We start from the raw sequence: 22,814 nt of genomic DNA, 5'->3' as shown, positions 1-22,814 counted from the left end.
CAACTTTATTAGGTTTTTTTTTTTGAATGTCAATAAAACTTTCTTTGTTGTCTGAAACAGCTTGAAAATTTAATACGATGCTTCTTATATATTGTTACAATAGTGGTTGAAAAATATTAAAAATCCTTAGTCTCAGTTTTTAATTATAAGCATTTAAAGTTAAAATCTTGACAAAATCCGGAAAAAACACGAAAATTAGCAAATTATTTTGAGTTAGAAATTCATAAAAAATTTTCTTTTTGAATCTATGATTTGAAAATTTAATATAAGATTCTTCCTAAGTATGCCTAATTTTATAAAAAAAAATCTCTACCGGAAAGTCAAATTAATTTTTTATGAGCATTTGAAGTTTATATTTTGTTTCTTGTATTGTAATAACATGATTAACATGATTTTGGTTTAATAAAACATTTAATCTCAAGTAATGTGTTATGTATTATAATTTTGGTAAACGTAAAAAATATATTTAATATTAATAAGCTTGTATAATTCATAGAAACTTAGGTGGGGGGTGTAGCCCCCCTCAAGTTAATAATTGTCATAAGAAATCATATCCCTCCCCATGACAAAAACCTAAATACGCCACTGCATTAAACTAATGTGTTGTCATTCATTTCAACGGAACAAGCCAGAAGGCCACTGTTTCAACCAAAATATTTAAACAGAATATAACTTATACAATATACATTATAATACAAACCTAATTTTAAAGATAATTTTAATTGCCTATCTATCCATTATATTCCATTATTTATTATAAAGTGTTGAATATTTACATTCTAAATAAACAATTTATTGTAAATAGGTACCTACATCAATTCTAAATATTTTTGAGTTCGTTGCATAAAATCCTGGGAGGGGGGGGGGTATTTAACGCATATTATTATTTAGTACTGTAATAATAAACTATACAGCCATGTAATTTAATATTTGCGTATATTGTTGTACCTATATTTTGCATGCATTATATTTTAGGTATAAAAAACACTGACCTTGAAAACACCGTCTAAATTATAGCTATCTTCGAATGCCTGACTAAGCGTAAATGCTAAACGATGGTCTAAGTCCTTGATACTCTCTTTAAACTGTTCATAGTCTACTTCGAAACGCTCGTCTTCTGGTTCAAGAACATCGTATGCTTTACTGGAAAACAACGAAAACTGCTCATTGAAATCTGAATATATTTCAGTTATACGAGCGCTGAGCAATCGACCTTTAAGTCCGCTAAATTCAATCCTTTCCAGTTTTGTAAATTCGACAACCGTGTCAAAAAACCACTATCGAATAAAACGTATGTTTGTAAATAAACATATAATAATTTAAAATGTACCAACTCGCTACCGATAGGTACCTATAATGAATAAACATTAATATACATACTTCAATTATCTGTAATCTTCGAATAAACAAGTCGGTACGGTTGAAAATAATATTTGGATGGAAAGTCCACAAAAGTGCAGTTTCTTCACTTTCGAAATATGACGGTAATTTTTTACGATAATCGTTGAATATATTCCTTAAACATAATATAAAATAAATTTAACATATAATATATTTACATATCAAAATCAAATAACACAAATATTAGCGACAATAATTAATCTTATTGCCAGAGAATGGATTTTGTAGAGATTTCCTTTTTTTTGTAACCATGAAATAAAATACATGGCATTTAATAAATTACATTTAAAAATATATTTTCAGCTATTTTTTAATACTTTTTTACGAAATTTGTTCTTAATCATTTAAAATACTTTAAAGGTCAATATTTTATTATATTGTCATACGATATTTGCTAACGTACAGCGTACTCAATCAGTTTTATCTCGTAAGTCATAAATTTGATGTATACATATACATTATTATACATTTATACAAATTTAAAATTTTTATAAACTATACTACAGCAAGTACTAGGTATGTTATTAAACTCAAATAATAATAAAATAAAACCAACACATCATAAATTAGTTATTTAGGTTTTGTTCTGTAAAGCTACAAAATCCAAACTATTATACTTATCTACTAATAGGTAATTGTTGATTTTATTATATAATTTAAAAAATTTTAATTATATTACCTAAACTTTTCGAAAACAAATATGCAATGACGAACTCTCAATTTTGTTTCGTGAATATCACTTTGAAATATTGACGTAGGGTCCAAATATCGAACTGCCTGAAGGTAAAGATCACTATGGTTAATTAAACTATATTTGACTAAAACGTTTATGCTAACCTGTGCTATCAACAAATTACATATTTGCTTTAAAAGAACAATAATCTTGCCGGAACTACAGTAAAATCGTGAATTGGACCACACTAAGCAAACGACATGTATCAGTGGACTTAAACAAACAACTATGTCACCAAAATCAGTTTCTTCTAATAATTTAAAATGCTTTTGTAACGGCTTTAAATAGCGAATGATGTCATTAGCCTCTTCCAATGCTGATAATCGGAAGAAAAAACAATCAGATTGGCTATCGAGTAGTTTCAACTAATTACAAATTTATTAAAGACTAGATACCAGAAACAACATTAGCGTAGATGTTTTTTAAACATGGATAATAAGCACTGTTAGTGAGCTGGACGATAGTAGTCATCTTCATTATCCGTTGATCTCTCAATTGTTCAAAAATATATTCTAAATTTTGCACCCGATTATTCCAAAATGACACTTCTATAACAATATTTAAACAATGTTAATACTTATTAAACGTAATTAAACCGTCTATTAATATTTATATATTTTTAAAATTAAATTTTACTCTACACATTTTTTTGCTAATTTTAATATTACCATCCCAAGGAGTTAAGTGTTGATTACTCTTAAATGCAGAGACAGAATCTGCGCTTAATACTTCGGTTATTTGAGTTGCCCATTTAATAATAACACCTTCAACAGCCGATTTAAAGTGTAAATCTACTATTTTACCATCGCTATAAAATATAACAACTTAAATTATATATACTTATATAAATGTATTTATAAACATTTAAGTTTATGTTAGATAGCCTGGTATATATAAAACCAGTGCCATATCTAGGGGTATGGGCTATTAGGTGAGATATTTTTTTTTTAATAGTGCATAATAGATTTATATCATAGTAATAATGTTGACGGGTGAGCTTAGATTTAAAATTGTGAAATAAACATTTTCATATTAAATACATAATACATTAACTGGGTACGGCACTCGATAACACAAAAATTAATAATTAGCATTATTTTTGTGTGTATAGACCTGTATTATAATATACAATTTACAAAACAATTTTGAGCTTAAAAAGAAAACCAATAGAAATCAAGAATTACATTCTAAAATACATGATCTACAATTATTTTTCAAGTATTATTTTAACTACATTTTAACGCCAATAAAATATGTGAGTACATTTGTTAATCCAGAATATTTTATGTCCGTGCCTTAAATTATCTATAATATAGAGTGAGGCACTAAGATACAGAATTAACACTTGGGACATCATGGCTCATTAAGTATAATGTGTATTTAATATAACTTTTTATTCATTACATTAATAATACCATAACTATGTTATACGTTCGATAATATTTATTTCTACAAAATAACTGTTAAATTATAATTAAATTATAAGATTTACGCCTTACCTTTCTTTAACTATTTTTTCTATACTATCCAAACGTTCCACACCAACCGGCATTGGCAAAATAGTTTGTCCATTTATTTGTCCTTTAACTTGATACACAGTACTCTTCAGACTATGAACATGTTCTTTAACGTCTAACGAAACGACAGTTGCCCAATTTTTATGGTTTTCTGGATTTGCAAGCAATGGAACAAAAATCTGTAAATTAATGCATTTTAAAAAGGATAACAATTATATTATTTAAGAATATAACCTATTGCAATAATGTATTATAGCGAAATAATAAGCATATGTTTAACAGTATTTTTTTGTATTGACGATTTATTCCAAGTATTTGGATCCTAATAGTCGAAATTGTACTCACTAGATAGTTAGATAAATGATCATACTTGAATTAGGACATTTTTATTTTTATTCATAGTTAAGAATTTAAATTTTTGCCTACTGAAGAAAAATATAAAAATTATGATTCAAGTTCAAGTTCGTATAATTTTTGAAAGTGGAAAATATGATCTAAATATATTTATTTAAAAACCTTTGAGTATAAGCTTATAAAATGTTGTTAAGTTAACGTTATATAATAATAATTTCAGTCGCTCTAATAGTTATTTAAATTCTTATACAAATATAAAACCACATGGGAAAATAAACAGTTTTGTGACCAATTAAATAGATAATTATCAATTAAATAGGTAGTTACCACAACCATAAACTACGTTACCTGAACTAGGGTTTTTACCTGACTGAATTGGGACGGGAACGTAATGCGATTAAAATTGAGCCTAAGAACTTATTATAGGTATATTAATAAGTCTAATAACGTATGGTAGGTACTCATCTAAAGCATGAAAAGAAAAATATTTTTTCTTACTATTCGTGTCTTTATTAATTAATTACTTTTTTTTTTTAATTTAATCACCACCTCCTCGACTGATGTTATTCTTTTCAATGTTTAATTAAATCAGCTGTACTATAGTACTATATAATATTCAATAATAATTTATGTTACATAAATAATTTTTTCCAAAAATGTCGATTAGATTTTATTTTATCTACATTTCAATTATTTGATGATTATTTTTTAAAACTTAAAACATTCCACATCTATAGCTTGAATGATAAAAAAAACAAGTTGATGAGTGTCTTATTAAAAGAGTGTGCGCGCATCATAGGTTCACTATATCTAGCCTATAGCTATAATATAATAAAATGAATTGAAACAAATAACCTAGTTTTACGGTAATGTTATATATTGTTTTGTATATATATTATATTGTATATCCATGTACAATGTACATAATATATTATATTACCAATTTATATCATAGAGTAATATTACTCTATGATTTATATATACTATATTTAATATATTATAATATGATATATTATGATGATAAAACAATATTAAACTGAAAATAATCGATCAATATAATCAATATTCAAATAATCAGTAATAATAATAATATAATATAACAATATAAGAAGTTATATTTTTTGCTAATCAGTGTTTGGCAAACACACAAACGCTATAAGGCGCATTTGATGGATGGAATAAATGAATAGGTAGGTACCTATTGCAGTGGTACATAGCCAAAACCTACATGTATACAGAAGGTCATAACCGTGGGCACTTTGTTATCAGCGTAGACATAATATAATAATATTGTATTGTTTTGTTCGAACCACATCATAGGCTAAGCTCTCCGGCGTTATTTTTTTTCACTTTTGCGACGTTGTAGATATAAAATAAAATACTCTGAGGTCGTACTACGTATGTATATATAGGAATCGCTTATGGCACAAACAGAGAAAACAAAACAATTATAATAATATAATGAACGATCAACAGAGCAGACGGGAAATAGTCAAACTAACGAACGTCTTGTATAATGATATTTAATGATATTATGTGTGATTATATTATATTATATTACATTATATGACACGTAGCGTGTGTGTGTGTACGTGACTACTGACTATACTATAGGCAGACCTTAGATAAATGATATACTTATCTATACAATCTATATCGATTGAGTCGAATAACATCACAATATTGTAGTTACATTACTTATTTTGAAAACAAAATATATAATTAGATAATACATATTATATAATCTAGGTACATTACAAATTACAATATTATTATTCAATAATAAGTTTGAATAACATTACAATGTTATTTTAATTGCTAGTTCTTAATTTTTATATTACACTCCAATAATTATTGTACCTAATGAAAATGAATTCTGAAATCTTTAATCTAATTTATATTATATTTTATTGCTATGAATGAAACTTAAACATATTATATTATAATAGGTACTATTTTGGTTTGTCCACAGGTTAGACATATAGTGTGACCTACGGGCTACGTTGATAGATCAAATATTATTGAATTTGAATCAATAATGAAAATAAAATAAACAATGATTTAATAACATTATTAATTATAATACAAATTATTATAATATGTATAGTGAAACTATAATTGTAATTTGTAGGTATTCCTAATTTCAGTTTTGTAGGTAAATAGCATTTTAGATGCCTATTTTAACATCGGCTTTTTTAAATAGATATAATATATAGGTCATGTTTGAGATTACAAACATGTGTTGTTTCATTACAACACTAAACAAAACATTTTTTACAATATATTATAAATTATTTATAAATTAGTTATATTTACCAAAAACCAAAATATACTACCTAATAATTTTGAAATATAATTGGTTATTAAATAGATTTGGCTCCGTAGCCTACAGTTTGACAACCATTGCTCTATAGGGCGGCGTGCAGAACAAGAACTAATTTTTAACAATGGTGCAATTTTTTTTCAGTAGCAGAAAACAATTTATTTTATTATATTTTAAAATATACAAACAACTGTTCCAAAGACCAAATATAGCAATTGAAATTAAAAAATGAAGTTGACATGGGCAGAACATGCATAACGGAGAATATATGGTCTGTAGTCAGAAGTCAGAACAACTGCTGAAAAAAATCAGGAGAGACCCCTGGGTAGGCTACATCTACGTTTCAAATACTACATGAAAGTGGAAGCGGAAAGAATCCAACCAGATGTACCATGAGATCATATCGATAGAAGATAGAGATAAATGGAAATACACTTTTTTGGGAGTATGGTCTAGATCAGTGCTTCTCATCCTTTTTTGTCTCCTCCCACAAACAATTTTATTATTATTAATAACAATAATAACAGTAATCTAACATTAGACTTTATCGACAATGATTAATCATATATGGTTGGTTATAATATAATTAAATAACCTAAAATATTTTAAATGAAATAAATATTTCAAGGCCCTCCAATCATAGAGCCAAAGTCCCCAGGTTGAGAAGCACTGATTTAGATGACCGGAAAAAATTGCCATCTATGAATAACGATCATATTTTATTTTTATATTTAAATATTTAATAATGTTTAACGTTATCGTACATAATAATCATAATATTATAATATACTGTTCGTATACATCATGTCACATTCCACACCTACTACACACTACTAAAACACGTAATATAAGAATAAATATAAGTATAACTTTATACTTACGTCATCTACAATAGTCGCCAATTGTTCAATAGGCTTGCTCGCCATATCACCAATTATAAGAACTGAACTTGGATTATCTTTAGGTACAACAACTTTGGCAATTTTCACAAAATAAATTGCTTTAGTTTTTAGAGGAACTGGAAAACTGTCCATGGCAAATAATTGTGCCGCCATATTCTAAATTATATAATTATTTTTGATATTATTACTGATAAGTATCATACTTAGCAGTTAGCACTATATGTAGTTCAAACATAAATTATTTAGATTTTTAAGCAAGCAAAAGTACATATTTTTTTGTAAATTTATAATTTATCCATCACGGATCTATTTATTTGTATCTTATAATCTAAAAATCATAACATTTTTAGTTAACATTAAATTAAATATTTTATAGAAGATGTATTATAATTGTTATAAAATATAAGCAAGCCATAATAAATTCTATTATGACTAATATAAAATTTCTCTACTCTTCCATCACAAGCTAAAGAAAGTAAATGCAAATCTAAGATGGATATATTGGGTTCCTATATACCGACTGTATTTATTCATAATATTGTATTATATAGTATTAATTGTTATATTGGAGCGTAAAAATTTATCTTTGATAGTTTGATCTAATAATAATAAACAAAAAAAAAAAAAAATTATCAATGTCAACTATTTTGGAATAAAGAATTATTTGACAAAATGTATGATTTTTACATTTAAGTTATTAAATAATTTGCAATTTTAAATTAGAATATCTGTTTATTTAATATGAGATCAGTCATTATTTTCTGTTGTAAAAATGTTTCGAAAATTGCCATTTAATATTTTTATATTCGCATTGAATTGATGTACTAAAATACAGAATAGATAATACTTAATTTTATACATTAATGAGGGAAATAATGTCAATTGTTTTTATACTTTTATATTATTCCGTGTTTTTTAATTTTGTTTACAAATTGTTTTAATATGACATAGGTAGCTAGGTAAATAAAAAAAATAATCAAATATAAATAATTATAAAATTATATTCTTTTCTAATAGGAGGAGTGGGCAGCAAACATTTCTCCAGCCCCCCGTATATATTTTTGAATTTATGGTTAAACCAGTATCGCACAAATTCTGAAAATAAAGGCGTATGTAATTTGCGCCACATCTAAAAATGTATTTTGGTAACTTGCGCCACTTTTTAAATTTGTAATTTGCGCCTAATAAAATTAAATAAAAAGGAATTATGTAATCTGTTCCCTAGAGTACCTACTAAAATTGTAATTTGCACCATTGTTCACCTTATTAAAATTATGATTTGCGCCAGTTATATTATAATAATATAAATAACTCCATGTTTATCAAATATGTAAATCTAAATCTAAATTGTCGTTAATTAATAAAACATATAAAAATCAGTAATAATTAAAAATAATTCGACAATATTGAGACGATATTATGTGACACGCGTCGGACGCATCGGTACGTATTATTGTATATCCTATGCGATATCACAAAATTTATCTGCTGGTAAATTCCAACTGCTATTAAAGTTGAAAGTGTGGCGCAAATTACATATTCCATTTTGTTTTCTTTAGTGGCGCAAAATACATGTTATATTTTTATATTTTGGCGCAAATTACATACGTACTTAAATGTACTTATTCGTGGCGCAAATTACAAGTAATAAAAGTGGCGCAAAATACCATCTCCCGAAAATAGTCCCTCAAATACAAACTTATCGAGCACTAATAATAAGCAAAAACAATTTTTTAATTTTAATTTTGGGAGGCTGATGAAGTATATATATATATATATATGAATATTATGAAACATGATTAAATTATAAGTAAAATGTGTATAACATTGATGTTACATAAAATTGATTATTTTATTTATACAGTTTTCTTTATAATAGTAAAATTAGAACTAACGTGATGTGCTAATTTATTAATCCTTTATCCTGTTATCATTTAAAATATTGGAAACAGTTAGATCTGATAAATATTTTTATGACTTTTTCATAATACAATGTACCTATTTATCAATAAATGGACCTATATAGAATTTCACTGGATATTATTTTAATATTGTTTTATATTATATTTATTACTTATTCTAATTTAATTGTAAAGAAAAATACTAACATTTGTAAAATAAGAATTAAATTTACCGTTAATTTTATATATTTTTAAAAGTGTAAAAGAAATCGATTTTGGTTATTTTTTGTAATACATATCACTGATTATTTACTAAATATTTTTAAGACGTGAAATAATTTTCAAATAAATTTAACAATGTTTTCTTTCAAACATATAGGTAGGTATAATGTTCTAAGGATATTTATTTTTATTTTTAATCATGCATTATGGTTAATGTGTAAATGTAAAATGACAATTTAGTCAGGTAATGTTTATTTGATACCTATACTGAACCGAGTTCAAGATCTTTGTTCGATGAAATTGTTCATTTTATAAATAATGTAAAACTTTATTATGTTACAAAAAAAGTCTTTTATTTAAATTTAAATTTAAAACAATTCTTGCACATTATGACATTTTAATTATGTAAAATGTAAACGTATAATATTTAAGTGCAGTACCTACTACCTACCTGAAATATAATTAAAACGGTGCATTCCGGGTTATCCAAGAAGTTGTAGACCTTTGTGCCTTGTTCTTCCGTCACCATTAATCTGAACCATTTTTCAGACTTAACTTTTAGAGCCTTTATAATATAGTTTCCAAAAAACTCGGGTCTTGGATCTTGTGGATTGTCATTACCTTCTGACATTTTGTTTAAAAATGAACTCTCAATATGTGTTGAAAAAATCTCACTTAATAATATTATTAAAAATTAATATTTTAGGTAAAATCACTAAAAGGTTTAATGACATTAACACATTATTTTTTACAAAAATTTAATTAGGTAATTATCAATCTAACATCAACATATTATGACAATATTCACTATAAAAGTATTATAATTACATGATTACGAGTGCACTAGCTTATAATATTATATTAATACGATTTATATTTATGTATATAGTACGAGTATTTAACGATTAATAGTGATGAAAAGACTTGCTCGTTATCGTATATTTCAGCTAGTGAACCGTTTTGGTAGATGAACAAAATGTCACAATAAACCTAAGCACGAGACAATATTATGTACAGTAATTTATTGGAGTATCGTGTCTTAAATGTCGTATGCGTGACAAATGTTTCTCAACATTTTCTTAAAGTTCAAATCGCAAACGTCTTGGTTTAAATATATTGGTTTAGTAAAATGATGTTTGTCTATAATAAATATATAAAAAATAATAATATGTAATATTTAATACAAAGGTAATTAATAAATAAAATTAAAATTATATTTTTAAAGATGATGTTAATCTCCTATTTGGGAGTTTTCGACTTTTAAAAAATATTCTTAGAAATGAACATTTTCGAAAAATTAATTTACATACAATAATATTTTATCTGTCTAATCAAGATTCTTAATTTTTAGTTCAAGCTCCTCATATAGATAATAGATACAAATAGATATAGAATAGAATAAATACAAAGCCAACTGATTCTTAAAAATTGTAAACCCCTGAATTGTATATAATATAAACATATAAATCTGCAAACAAAAAAAAACCATGACTGGTTTAGTCACGCGATTGTAATATAATTCCTTGCTATGAAAGTTTTTACGTCCAAAAGAATATAAACCCAATATGAAAAATATAAAATAAACAGATTGTTTATTTTATTGTCATAGTAAACTCGTTACAAATAATGTACTTTTATACCTACTCACTGCGGAACATTTTAAACATGCTATAGGCTATAATAACTAGTCTATTTTTCCATTAAGATTTTTATTAAATATCTACCAACATTTTTATATTTTTTATACGAAGTCCATTTAAACTTTTTTGCTATTAAAATCTTAAATTATTCCTCTAAATATTATTATTATTAATATATTAAGCTAAACATTTCTATAAAAATCAATGTTTTAAAATGTTTTTAAGACACTAAATACCATTTGGCACTGGGTATATATTGTAAATTACTTGTTGCATCTGTATGATAGATAATATGTTTTATAGGACATTAATTTATCTATTGTTTTCAAGTGATATTACATATCTAAAATAAATTAAAATTGTTTTAATCTCGCCACAAATAATATTAAAGAAAATATGATAAATTCTATAGGTAATATTAAATATTTATTACAATATTTTTAAATTGACTGAATTCAAATTTACTAAATTCCGTGGCTCCGACATGGGTAAATAATTGGTTATTTACCCATGACACTGTGTATGGTCTGTTAGGTATGAAGAAGTCCTATATGCGTATACATATATTATTTATTTGTAGTATACCAGAGGAATACTAAAACTATTGATATTAAACATATTAACATAATATTATTATGTTATGGATACAAGATTTTTATCTACACTTAACATATGCTTTTTAACCAACACATTACATAATAACAATGATAACTCAAAGTTCGACAGGAGTTTCTGATTGTTAAAAAAAATTAACATTTAAGCTATAATGAGTAGTCATATCATATGGACATATGGTCATCTCTTATGAATGTGTAAAATTTTATTTCAATGATCATCCACTATACAGGGTGTCCCACAGAGATCTGTAATTCTGACAAGTGAAATAACTTTTGTTGTAATCAATATTTTTAAAAAATGTCTTCTAAATATAAATTATAGACACTTGCGCTACATTTTTTATTTTTTAATACTGAAAATAAAAAACTTAAAAATTGATATAAAATGTTTTTTGAAATATTCAATATAACGAATTTGTAAATCTGATTTTTAGAAAAATTTACATGGTAAAAACACTTATTTAAGTCAAATGGCTGATTTTTTCCAATTTTTTTTAATATTAATATTTTCGTATAATAATATAAACTATACATTTATTTGGCCAACATTTAATAATTCAGCTTAATTCTTATAATCGCCATATAAATGGATGTATTTAAATTAAAAATATTTAGTTAACGGTCCATGCGTTACATACTATAGTTAACTTTTTCGAAGTTTTAGGGTTTTTTTTTACAACAAAATCGATTCGTTTCTAGAACCATAGAAACAAAATATCAAAACACGACGGTATGGCGTGTGGATGGGTGGAAAGCTCTATTTTCGTGTATCCCTTCTAAACCAAAATCGTACCTACTTCATTGTAAACTACGTCATATTCATGTGTAAGTAAATGTGCGTGTAACACATTGCCTTTAACGAATTCACTATACCAGAAATAATAATTGTTTACATATGTATACTGTACACTATATTATTAGTTAAAATATAATTTTAATTACAACATAATAATAATTTTTAAAATATTTGAAAAAAAAATGAATTCGATAATAGTTCCCGAAAATTTACCAGAAATATTAAAAAAATATGTGAAAGCCGCGATCCGATCTCAGCCTGAAGACATTGTAAGTTGGTCTGCGGAGTATTTCAAAAGCACAGATGATCAATACGTTTCTTTGGGTGCCCACAATAATATTATCACTATTACTAAAAATCAAGATCGAACTCTATTTAGAATATTAGCTTTTCAAGTAAGTATTCCATGATATATAAATAAATTGTATGCGATAAATTGAATATACATTGATAATGTTGAAATAATTGTTTTTTGATAATAATTATTTCAGTTAGGTACCACAATAGGCACTAAAGAAAGAATAGAAGAAGTGTGGTCGGACTTATCACTCGATTTCGATCTATTAGAACAAATTTATACGATTGGGAATTTCCGTGCAGAACATGTGGACATGATAGAATTTTTGGGCATAACTTTTGGACATTGGACAAAAGTAAGATGAATTAATAATTCTAATGATATATAAACAAAATAGGTTTATTACGAATATATAGAGTGTAACAGAAATATATAACAAATAAAATATAAAAACGTATAAAAGAAACGTATGACATTTTCTCATATCTTTCGGTTACACACTATATACAATATATATATATAATATATATATTATATTATAATAAATAATAAACATTTAATTTTTTTCTATTTATAGTTAACTAATGAATATAAAAGTTCATAGAAATAACATAAAATCAAGTAGGAAAAATACATGTTTCTTTTGTTGGTCTATCTATAGCCCATCTATAAGTCAGAGGACTGAGCTTCGATCGCTACCTATAGTTATCTCAACCAGGCTAACACTGATAATTCAAATTTTTGTTTACTTGTTTTGATCCACAATTCAAAATATACGTGTTTATCGAAAAACCAATATTTTTTCTTTAGAATTCTTATGAATTATAATGAGAACTAGACAAAGCTGAGTGCGAGTACAGTACACGGTGTACAGTATATAGTATATACAGTATAGGTACACCGACTGTTTCTGTTTATAATGAAGTTATTTATAAATTGCTTGAATTAATATACGCTTGGTAATTTGGTATGGTTGACACGGTTAATTCAAACACATGCATGTATTGCAAGGAATTGTCACTTAGAACCCGTGAGTGGTCAATGATCATCCATCAAGAAACTAGTGGTACCAGCCGCGGTGCTGGCACTCAGAGCACCAGACGCCGAGCCACATCAAGCCACAGTATTAATGTTTATAAACAATGTTTTACTATTTTTACTTAAATCAAAACTTAAATTACAATTTCAATTTGGTTCATTATTTAATTGAATGGAAATTCACTTATAGTTTACTATTTTTACAGGTAAAAAGTGTTTTTGACTTGTTGTAATTTTGTTGTCTTAGTGTAAAAATTGGTGTAGATGACTTGGTTGATTAAATAATTTTTTTTTTGTTTTAGTCACTAAAAGAAACCATGTTATTGTGCTGCGAAGCTTTCTGCAAATGTTTGGCCAATGACGGTTATTTCATGCACGTGGATGTCGCCTGTAAGCTTTATAGGTACCTAGCGAAATTGGATTGTTCACTTCTTGCTGATGACAATTGCACAGGTCTGTCGTTTAGATCCTATATGGTATGATTTATAATTATTAGCTAGAATTTTGTTAGTTCTTATACATGATTATGTGAAACTCTTCATGAGTGGAAAAAAGGTGAGATAGTTCATTTGATTTTTTTCCAACATTTGTTACACCCTCGTTTTATACATTTTCATATGAAATAGTTAGTGTTAGTAACAACTTACTATTAACTATAACGAGATAAAAATACACCACAATTCTTCTAGTCTGTTTTTCGATAAATATGTGTGCGTGCGAGTGAGTAATGAGTATAAAAACGGTAACACACTTTTGTCGTTCTTTCAAACCAAGTGGCTGTCAATATTTATACTACGAATAATCATATCCAGTTCTTTAACTGGAGTACCTAATAATTACTGTAGGTTAATGGTTGGTCAATAGTTACATAATCCCTCTACACGAATCGGTATTGAGAATTGGATTTTTGGACCGATATAAATAAAGTGATTCACGTTATATTTTAAAGATCTTAGAAACCAAGTAAGTCCGTAACTGCAGCCTGCAGGTAACCCCCGACATTTTTAATAGTAGAAACTATAGTTAATATAGTTTATTGACTATTTGACTATAAATTTATTAAGAATTATTGTATATTTTCATTTAAAATAAGATAAAATGTATCATTTTATTTTTACGTTGTAATAAAGATTATATGTAAACAAGGCCGTATATGGGGGGGAGGGGTAGGGGTTCAACCCCCCCCCCCCCCCGGAAATATTTTACAACTAATAAATTTAATTGTATAAGTAACTTAATTATAATAATTTGCTATGCGGCCAATTTGGCCATTTGGGTACCTAATAAAGTAATAATATAGTAACTAAGTTTGATGGCGATTTCTATAATATAGGTAATATAATATTGTTAAGAACCACTGTTTTAACTAGTATATGTATATGTTAATATTATTATATGTATATGTGTGAGCCGTCGTCGGGCTCAAGGAATGTGCTGATGAAGCCATCGAGACCCGACGACCGGCCTGGACGCCTCGCGCATAGAAGGCGAGTGCGGCAGTCCAGGATTGGAGACAGAGCATTACGTTTGTACAGAACATTCAGAGCCTTATTTTTCATTAATATAGTTGTACGTTTATTCTTAATTACAAATACAGAAAGTTAATCAGTCCTAAAGTGTTTGTGAATTTATTTGTGAGGACATCTCAGGATCGTCCATAACAATATTAATATATTATTATATTATACATAGATAAGTCATACAAGATTAGAGACGTTTTGTCGATAGACGAAACGTCTATAAATACTTAATATATTATCGAACAATAAATTATCGATCGTATTGTCAATTGTCATTTTATCTCAAAAAACCATGAAAAGATTAAAAAACTATTTACGCAACTCATCAGGCCAAGAACGATTTACAGGTTTAGCTCTTTTGAGTGTTCATAGGCAAATGCATATCGATCCGGCTGAAGTTATTGATCGTTTCGCCAAAGAAAAAAACCGACAAATAGATTTTGTGCTATAAAATATTTTTAAAATTAATAATTGTATATAATATAAATTTACTTTAAAATAATTATAATGCATTAATAACATAGTAAAATGTGATTTTTTTTTTTAAATAAATGTTTTTTTAATTACTTAAAATGAAAATATTATTTGATTTAAAACCCCCCACGAAAATTTGTTCCAGCTACGGCCCTGACGCCCTGTATGTAAAGTTAGCCGGTTAGATAGTAGGTAATAGGTACAATAGAATTAAAGGTGATCGCAGATCGACACAGATAATATAAACTTATATAATATAAAAGTAGGTAACAGAAGATCTAAATTGTTTAACAATATAACAATATTGTAGTACTACTATATAGTTCTGTGCGTATAGTGTACCTATATATTGTGTATTATGAAACAATGAAACATTGATTTTACTGCTATTTATGTTAACGTAAACCTTTATGTAGGGTGGCAGTATTGTGATAAACAGTTCCCACCCGTTCCTGGTTTTTGAACAGGAAACAACAAAAAAAACCTTTTTGTAAATCATCACAATTAATAACATGTGATTTAAATGAAGTAGTGACATTTTTCGAAACTCTTTTAATTTTTAAACAGTTTATTTTTTTTTACAGCCAGTAACGTGAGTGGCAGCAAACCGGTGATGGTCCAAACCAGTAGGTCTCTGGACGCGTCACCGACACCACCAGTTAGAGGAGACCAGATGCAGCAAAGTAACGTTTGCGTATCATTGGAATCGATTTTGGCCCATCGTCTCACAACTGCTAAAGACGGCGGACCGAAGACCGGATACCATGTACCAGGTATCGGGATGGCCGTGTCCGACGGGCAGGTGCAAGCGATACTCGTGTATTTTCGAAAATGCGCTGTCGATAACGGCGGATACGTGTACGATTTCGACATCGAGAACGACCGTTGCCCCCAGTTGGACGCTATTAATAATAATTAAATTGCGACCTGCATTTTGCAGTTTTGTTGCGTAATATCATTATATTTTGCGGTTAACTCGCGCGTGTCGTCGACCCGAGTGCGGAAATAACGGAATTGGATTAAAATATAAACGCGGGCAGCGTGCACCTATCTAGCAAATAAGCCGTATATAGCGATACGGAATATACACATAGTGTATTGTTTTAGTTATACATGCCATGAAATACAAGAAGCTAAATTAACTAAAAATAAACCATTAGTATTCAAAACTTCAATGTCATAGATGATTACCTTCTCGTTCATAATAAGAAGTTGCTTACAGCTGAATAGTAAATAAAATATATACATATAGGTATTAACATCGATTCATTTAAGATTTTCATGTGACTGTTAATCAAATTTCTTTTGTATTCTGTTCGTAAAACCACAGTAACTGACAATGATATTATCCTGGAATTGGAACTACAGTATTTTTGTATAATTAACTACTTGCCTACCTAATATTTTATTTGATACAAATCACTTTAAATATCTATTATACCAAGAAAATAGACATTTATAAAGATTCATGTAACATGCATAATACCCAAGACTGATGAATGATTAAGAAAAGAAAGACTAAGCTGCAATGTGATCATTATAGATGACTTCAGCAGTTGTGCTAGACCGAGTGGTACGATAATATCAGTTACTACACGATACTAAAAGTCTACAACAGAGCTAAAAGGTATTTTGCCACAATAATGGTAGGAGAATCACCAAATACAATTCCTCATTTATGTCCATAAGCCATCGTTGGACACCTTGGTGGATTCACATAATGATAACTATACACCAACGACCGACAATCAACATCAAATGACACTACGAGGGTTCCGGTAATAATATCGAAGTGCAAACTTTGTTTAGTTCGGTTGAAGCAACTTTTGAACAAATAAACAAACTTACTTCCATTAAAGAGGTTCAAAATTCAATATTTTTTTTTAAAATAAAATAATAAAATAACTTCTGCTACGTTTACAGAATTTATCTTTGTAAAGATGAAAGAATTTTTAAAATTGGTTAAGCAGTTGTGGAGTTTATCCAATACGAACAATTTTATCTTTTTACAATATTAGTATACATTACAAATGTGTTAAATTTTAATTCGATCAATTTCAGTGATCCGTCATTGTATACATTGAAAAACTATCTGGGTGGAAACGGCCTAACTTTTTGGTCACCTATCAGTTATTTTAATAATTATATTAAGATGATAATTTTTGGTTTTTCCCAATTACTTTGAAACGTTTTGATATTAACCTATCAAAGTACGCAGAAACTAACTCCAATATTTGCTACCGAAGACCTCCTTCAAAGTTGATAATTGGAGCATTTTATTTATAGGAAAAATGTTAAAACACAAAAAAAAACATAATTGTAAAACACTATTATCGCTCAGAAATTATAAGTTTAAACATATAACTGTTATTAAATACATTTTATACCAAAAAAATAGTTTTTGGAAGAGTTATCCAAAAAAAAAAATTATTCTGCATAGGTACCCACGTGTCATGAAAAAATCCTGGGTTCATCATTGTTAGTTTAACCACAGAATAACCAAAATAGACAATCACTGAGAACTCAAAAATCTGATCAATTTGTTGGAAGCCCGGACGTGTATCTATGTGTATAACAAAAATATACAATTTTTTTTATGGTTACATCGATATTGCTAATGGTTAAAAAAAAACACACACAAGATAGTATTATCATTTATCATTACATATTTGTTAAGATAAAGATAATTGCCTTTATTCGGAAATACAGTTTCGCTAGAAAAATAGAATACCTAATGAGAATAATTATCTTTCATCTTGCAGTACTGGTTTCCTAGTTTTCCTGGTGTTGCAAATCTGTCCCCCATAAGAACCCATGTGGTGTTTTTTCTGGTTATTCTATGGTTAAACCCTTAATTTTATCAATTTTTTCATCACTTGTCTTGACTTCCATCAGTAGTCATTATTCATTATCAACTGTAAAATAGCCTAGATGATAAGTTACGGAACACTGCTAATCTTTAACACTCTTAAATTTTGAATGCAAAGTTGAAATTTAAGTAGCGGAAGCGAAACATAAAGTACTATTATAATTTGAAATTAGTTACCTATTTACCCCATGAAAAAATTGTATCAATATTTTTGCAAATACATTTCAGAGTTGTTTATAAAATTTATGTGCAATAATAATTTGTGTTATAATAATAAACTATAGAGAAATAGTTTATTTTTGTTGTTTTATATTTCATAAAATACATGATATTGGGTGAAAATGTGAAATACTTAAAAAGTAATTTCACAAGTCTTATCTAAAATCTCGTAAATGAAGGAATTTCAAATATAACTTCATGATTTTATGGTTAGCTTCATTTAAATATGTACATTTTTATTTAAAAACCAAAAATCCTCAGTATCCACATAGTGAAAAAATAAAAAATAATTTCTATAGAGATTGTTATGATTTATAATGTTCGATAATATTTCAGTGAACTCTACAAAACGTTAATCAATAATGAAATTTTAAAAACATTATTTACGAGAATATCAATAGCAATTTAATACCGTACAGTCTATATAGAGGTAAAATTATTGATGCACGTAATGACTAATGACGCACATAAATCATAATAATGATTCTATAATTATATTTTAAAGGTGTGCCGCTGCGGTGTATAGTAGAGTATATTTTATCACTTATCAATCGGAATCAGAATAAAAAAAAAAAATTCCGTCCATTTCTGTTTTCCATTATTATGTATTTGCATAATAGAGATTACTATTTAATTGTAATTGTGGACTGTGCAGTGTGCACCGTATAGTCGAGAGGGGGAGGACCACAATACGATATACGGTTATCTTCAATATAGAGACTAAATATTAATAAGTAAATTGAAATTTGAACTGTATATTGTCTGTATTTGTTTATATACATTAATGTAATTTATTATTATTTTCTTTCTCAGCATAGTCAATTGTTTAATAATAAATCAAGATTATTATTAATTAAAAATGCTAATAACTTATTCAATTTCTGATTGTTAAATCAGTATTTTATAACTTCCGTGAATTCGAACATAAATAATAAAGTAATTAACCGGACTCATTTCGATAGGTAAAAATATTAAAAAATCACAATACATAATAAATATGCTTTAGTGTACCTAGATCCTCGTTAGTAGGTATACATTTATAGTTTATACTGATATTATGCAATCTTCATTAATTCACATCGTAGAATAATAAAATTAGAATATTTGTTGAGTATATTGAAATCACTGTTGTGTTGAATCAGATATTATGGTGATGGTTTCCACTTACTTAAACATAGCTATGATTTTAGACGCGATTGGATCTTACAATTTCTAGGTATAGCATTTCAATTTTTTTTTTTGAAAAACCTTGAATGTTAGACTTGGTTTTTGTAATTTAATTGAAAAAAAAAATTATTTGTCATAATTATTAATCAGCTATGAAATATATTATTATGTTTGTATAAAAATAAGTTCAAAGTCTTAATAATAAATCATTTTGTCTTGATTATGAGTTATGACTTATGACTTAATATATGAGTTTGGATTAGGAGATCGTCTAACAAATAAATCCTCAGCCCGCCCCTATATGCTATAAATATTAAATTAAATTTTATACGAATATGACTCTTCCAATGTTTGCAAGTCTATACGTTATACATAACATAAACCATAACAACATACGTTATGTATAACATAACGAGTACCTATTCTATGAAAACTTCGTCGACAAAAACAATTTTAAACAGTAGGTACAACACAACAAGAATATTATTATCTGTCGACTGGCATATCCAATTATCCTTTACATTACTCACTACTCATTCACTGCTCACTAGCATATTAGCATTGCGAATTTAAAAAACTACAATACCTACCATAACCATAGTATCAAAAAATTTCCTGAATGACCAACCTCTTCAATAACATTTATTTCAGTAGAATCATTACAGTTTTTCACTAGGAATATATAAGGTAAAATATTAAATGACACTTGAAACATATTTCGGTAAATTTGACCATATCAAACCGATTCTCGTATCAGTCATACCTATATATCAGTAACCACTATGTGTAATTGATTATACAATATACATGCGTGGAATTTCAGCTAAAATACAAAATTAGCAGCTGCTGTATTTTAATGTAGTCATATACAGATATACAGATAGATCCCCAGAGCCTTTACAATATATAATATAATATATTAATATGTAATATTTATATTTATTTATTAATTTGGGGCGACAAAATATATTTTAAATAGTTATATTACTATGCATTAGCTTTATGAATTTTAAAAAATAGTACTCCTAGTCACCATTTACCACTTTACTAAAAATGTAGTATTTTATATTTTTGATGTAAAAAATGTATTTCACCATTATAGATAGATATCTAGCATAATAAATATATAACAAACATTTTTGATTCTACTATTATAGTTATTATAGTCATTACTACACAACTATACAACTATATATAACTATATATGTATTAAGCTAAAACTATTGTATATAAATTAAAAGTTATAAGTGTTATTATACATGAACAATATTAACATGATATTTCAACGGGGAAGAGTGAGGGAGACCTAAGCAGCTCTTCAAAACTCGAAAAAATGTCCTTTTATACATTTTACTTTATATTTAGTATTCACCACTCCAATGATCGCATACCTACCTACATATACCTACTGTATGGGTTGTTGCCTATGATTTATGTAGAAATATATAAATATACACTCTTCTACGGTCTTACTACAAATTTCAATACTTATTGAGAATTATTCATTATTGATTCTACTCGTAAAGTTGTAAAACATCTAACGCGCCAGTCATTGTCGGTTGATCGCCTCAGATTCACCCAAGACCCAAGAAATTTGAAAACCGACATGCATGATGTGCCAAATGATATGTAATCATGTAATATCAAGCTTAGACGGATGAAGAGAAAAAATACTACCAATAAAACAGTAGGTATAGATCCCCTAAGACTTCAACCCATTCTAAAAACCGCGTTTGTCGAAAAATACCGATCGAAAAAATTAGAGACGAGACGCTTTACAGGCTTAAAACAGTGTTATTATTGTCAATCAGTATTCGAAAACTGAAATAATAATATTATAGACGGGTACTATAATAATTTGTTAACGTTACATCGCATCGTATTCGGCTCACGAATAACTTTCATACTCTTCGTAACGCCGTCACGTTTACGTAAACACAACGAGCCTTTCACCGAGACGGCGGCCGGCATTAGGTCGATCGAGAAATCACGGCCCTGCCCGCACCAACAACCGACAACGCCGCAGAGGTCGCAACCGCTGTGGCGGTGGGTAGTGGCGACGGGCGGTCGGTGGTGTGGCAATGCTGAACGTACGCCACTGACGAACGGCGGCGGCAGCTGCCGCTGCTGCTGATACTCGACGAGTAGCAGCAGCAGCCTCTCACATTTTGGTTTTTTTACCACCCGCCGCACAGCAACAGTGCCGAGTGCCTTTGTTCGTGGCCTGTGGGTGGAGAGGGTGATGAGGGGGGACAACATTGCCACCAGGCTACCGATCGGCATCCGCGTCGACGTGTGGTGGGGCGATCGCAGCGAGTGGATGGGCGGCGGGTGGGCGGTGGCACACTGGCACGAGTAACCACTACTACTACTACTAACTTACGTAACACGGCTTTTGTTGTTGAATGACTTTCACGGCGGTGCCGCTTCCCGCAGTCGTTCTCGAATTTCCATCCGTTGCGTTTTTGCCAGTGGCGACGCGCTCCGTTCGCATCGCATTGTGACTAGTTTATTCGTTATTAAATTATTATTTGTATCGTTTTCGCCGTCCACAAACGACGGCCGAGACGGCATTTGTTTATTTTTGCACGTAGACATTCACGAAACTAGCGCGCGTTTGTCGACGGAGAATCTATACGCAAACAGTTGAATTATATTATTATTATTGTATTATTATTAATTGGCGTCGTTGCCACATTAATATTAATATAATACCGACTACGTCCCGTCACCTACCTTTTGTTGTGACATCGCTATTGCTGTTTCGGCGATTTTCTTCCGTTCGTCCCGAGTGCGACAAAGAAACGGAAGAAAAAAACATTG

At 28.3% G+C, this 22,814-nt stretch overlaps 2 protein-coding genes across 5 annotated transcripts in view; one reads left to right on the top strand and one right to left on the bottom strand.

The window, feature by feature from the left end:
• Dhc93AB (Dynein heavy chain at 93AB) overlaps window positions 1-22,514 on the bottom strand; it is an 86,625-nt gene extending 64,111 nt beyond the window's left edge. For 2 of the 4 annotated variants that reach the window (XM_089217423.1, XM_089217424.1), the window contains exons 1-9: window positions 9,805-10,510; window positions 7,210-7,386; window positions 3,634-3,830; window positions 2,803-2,942; window positions 2,530-2,682; window positions 2,239-2,450; window positions 2,081-2,178; window positions 1,381-1,516; window positions 993-1,277 (exon numbers count right to left, since the gene is read on the bottom strand). In XM_089217423.1, the coding sequence (XP_089073549.1) occupies window positions 993-1,277; window positions 1,381-1,516; window positions 2,081-2,178; window positions 2,239-2,450; window positions 2,530-2,682; window positions 2,803-2,942; window positions 3,634-3,830; window positions 7,210-7,386; window positions 9,805-9,984 (1,578 nt within the window). In that variant the 5' untranslated portion in view covers window positions 9,985-10,510. Of the gene's footprint in view, window positions 1-992; window positions 1,278-1,380; window positions 1,517-2,080; window positions 2,179-2,238; window positions 2,451-2,529; window positions 2,683-2,802; window positions 2,943-3,633; window positions 3,831-7,209; window positions 7,387-9,804; window positions 10,511-22,374 lie in introns of those variants that run through there. The other 2 variants (XM_089217425.1, XM_089217427.1) reach the window with 2 other exon arrangements.
• Window positions 12,409-18,901, top strand: LOC107172146 (ropporin-1-like). The gene is made up of 4 exons (XM_089217245.1): window positions 12,409-12,801; window positions 12,898-13,059; window positions 14,045-14,195; window positions 16,321-18,901. Exons 1-4 carry the CDS (start codon window positions 12,589-12,591, stop codon window positions 16,653-16,655), a joined length of 861 nt encoding a protein of 286 aa, XP_089073371.1. The 5' UTR covers window positions 12,409-12,588; the 3' UTR covers window positions 16,656-18,901.
• Window positions 22,515-22,814: the final 300 nt, after the last annotated feature.

This window comes from Diuraphis noxia, unplaced genomic scaffold (genome assembly GCF_037042655.1).
Source record: "Diuraphis noxia isolate RWA-SAM2 unplaced genomic scaffold, SU_Dnox_SAM2 contig0001, whole genome shotgun sequence".
Lineage (NCBI taxonomy): Eukaryota > Metazoa > Arthropoda > Insecta > Hemiptera > Aphididae > Diuraphis > Diuraphis noxia.
This window is presented reverse-complemented; position numbering and strand designations above follow the sequence as displayed.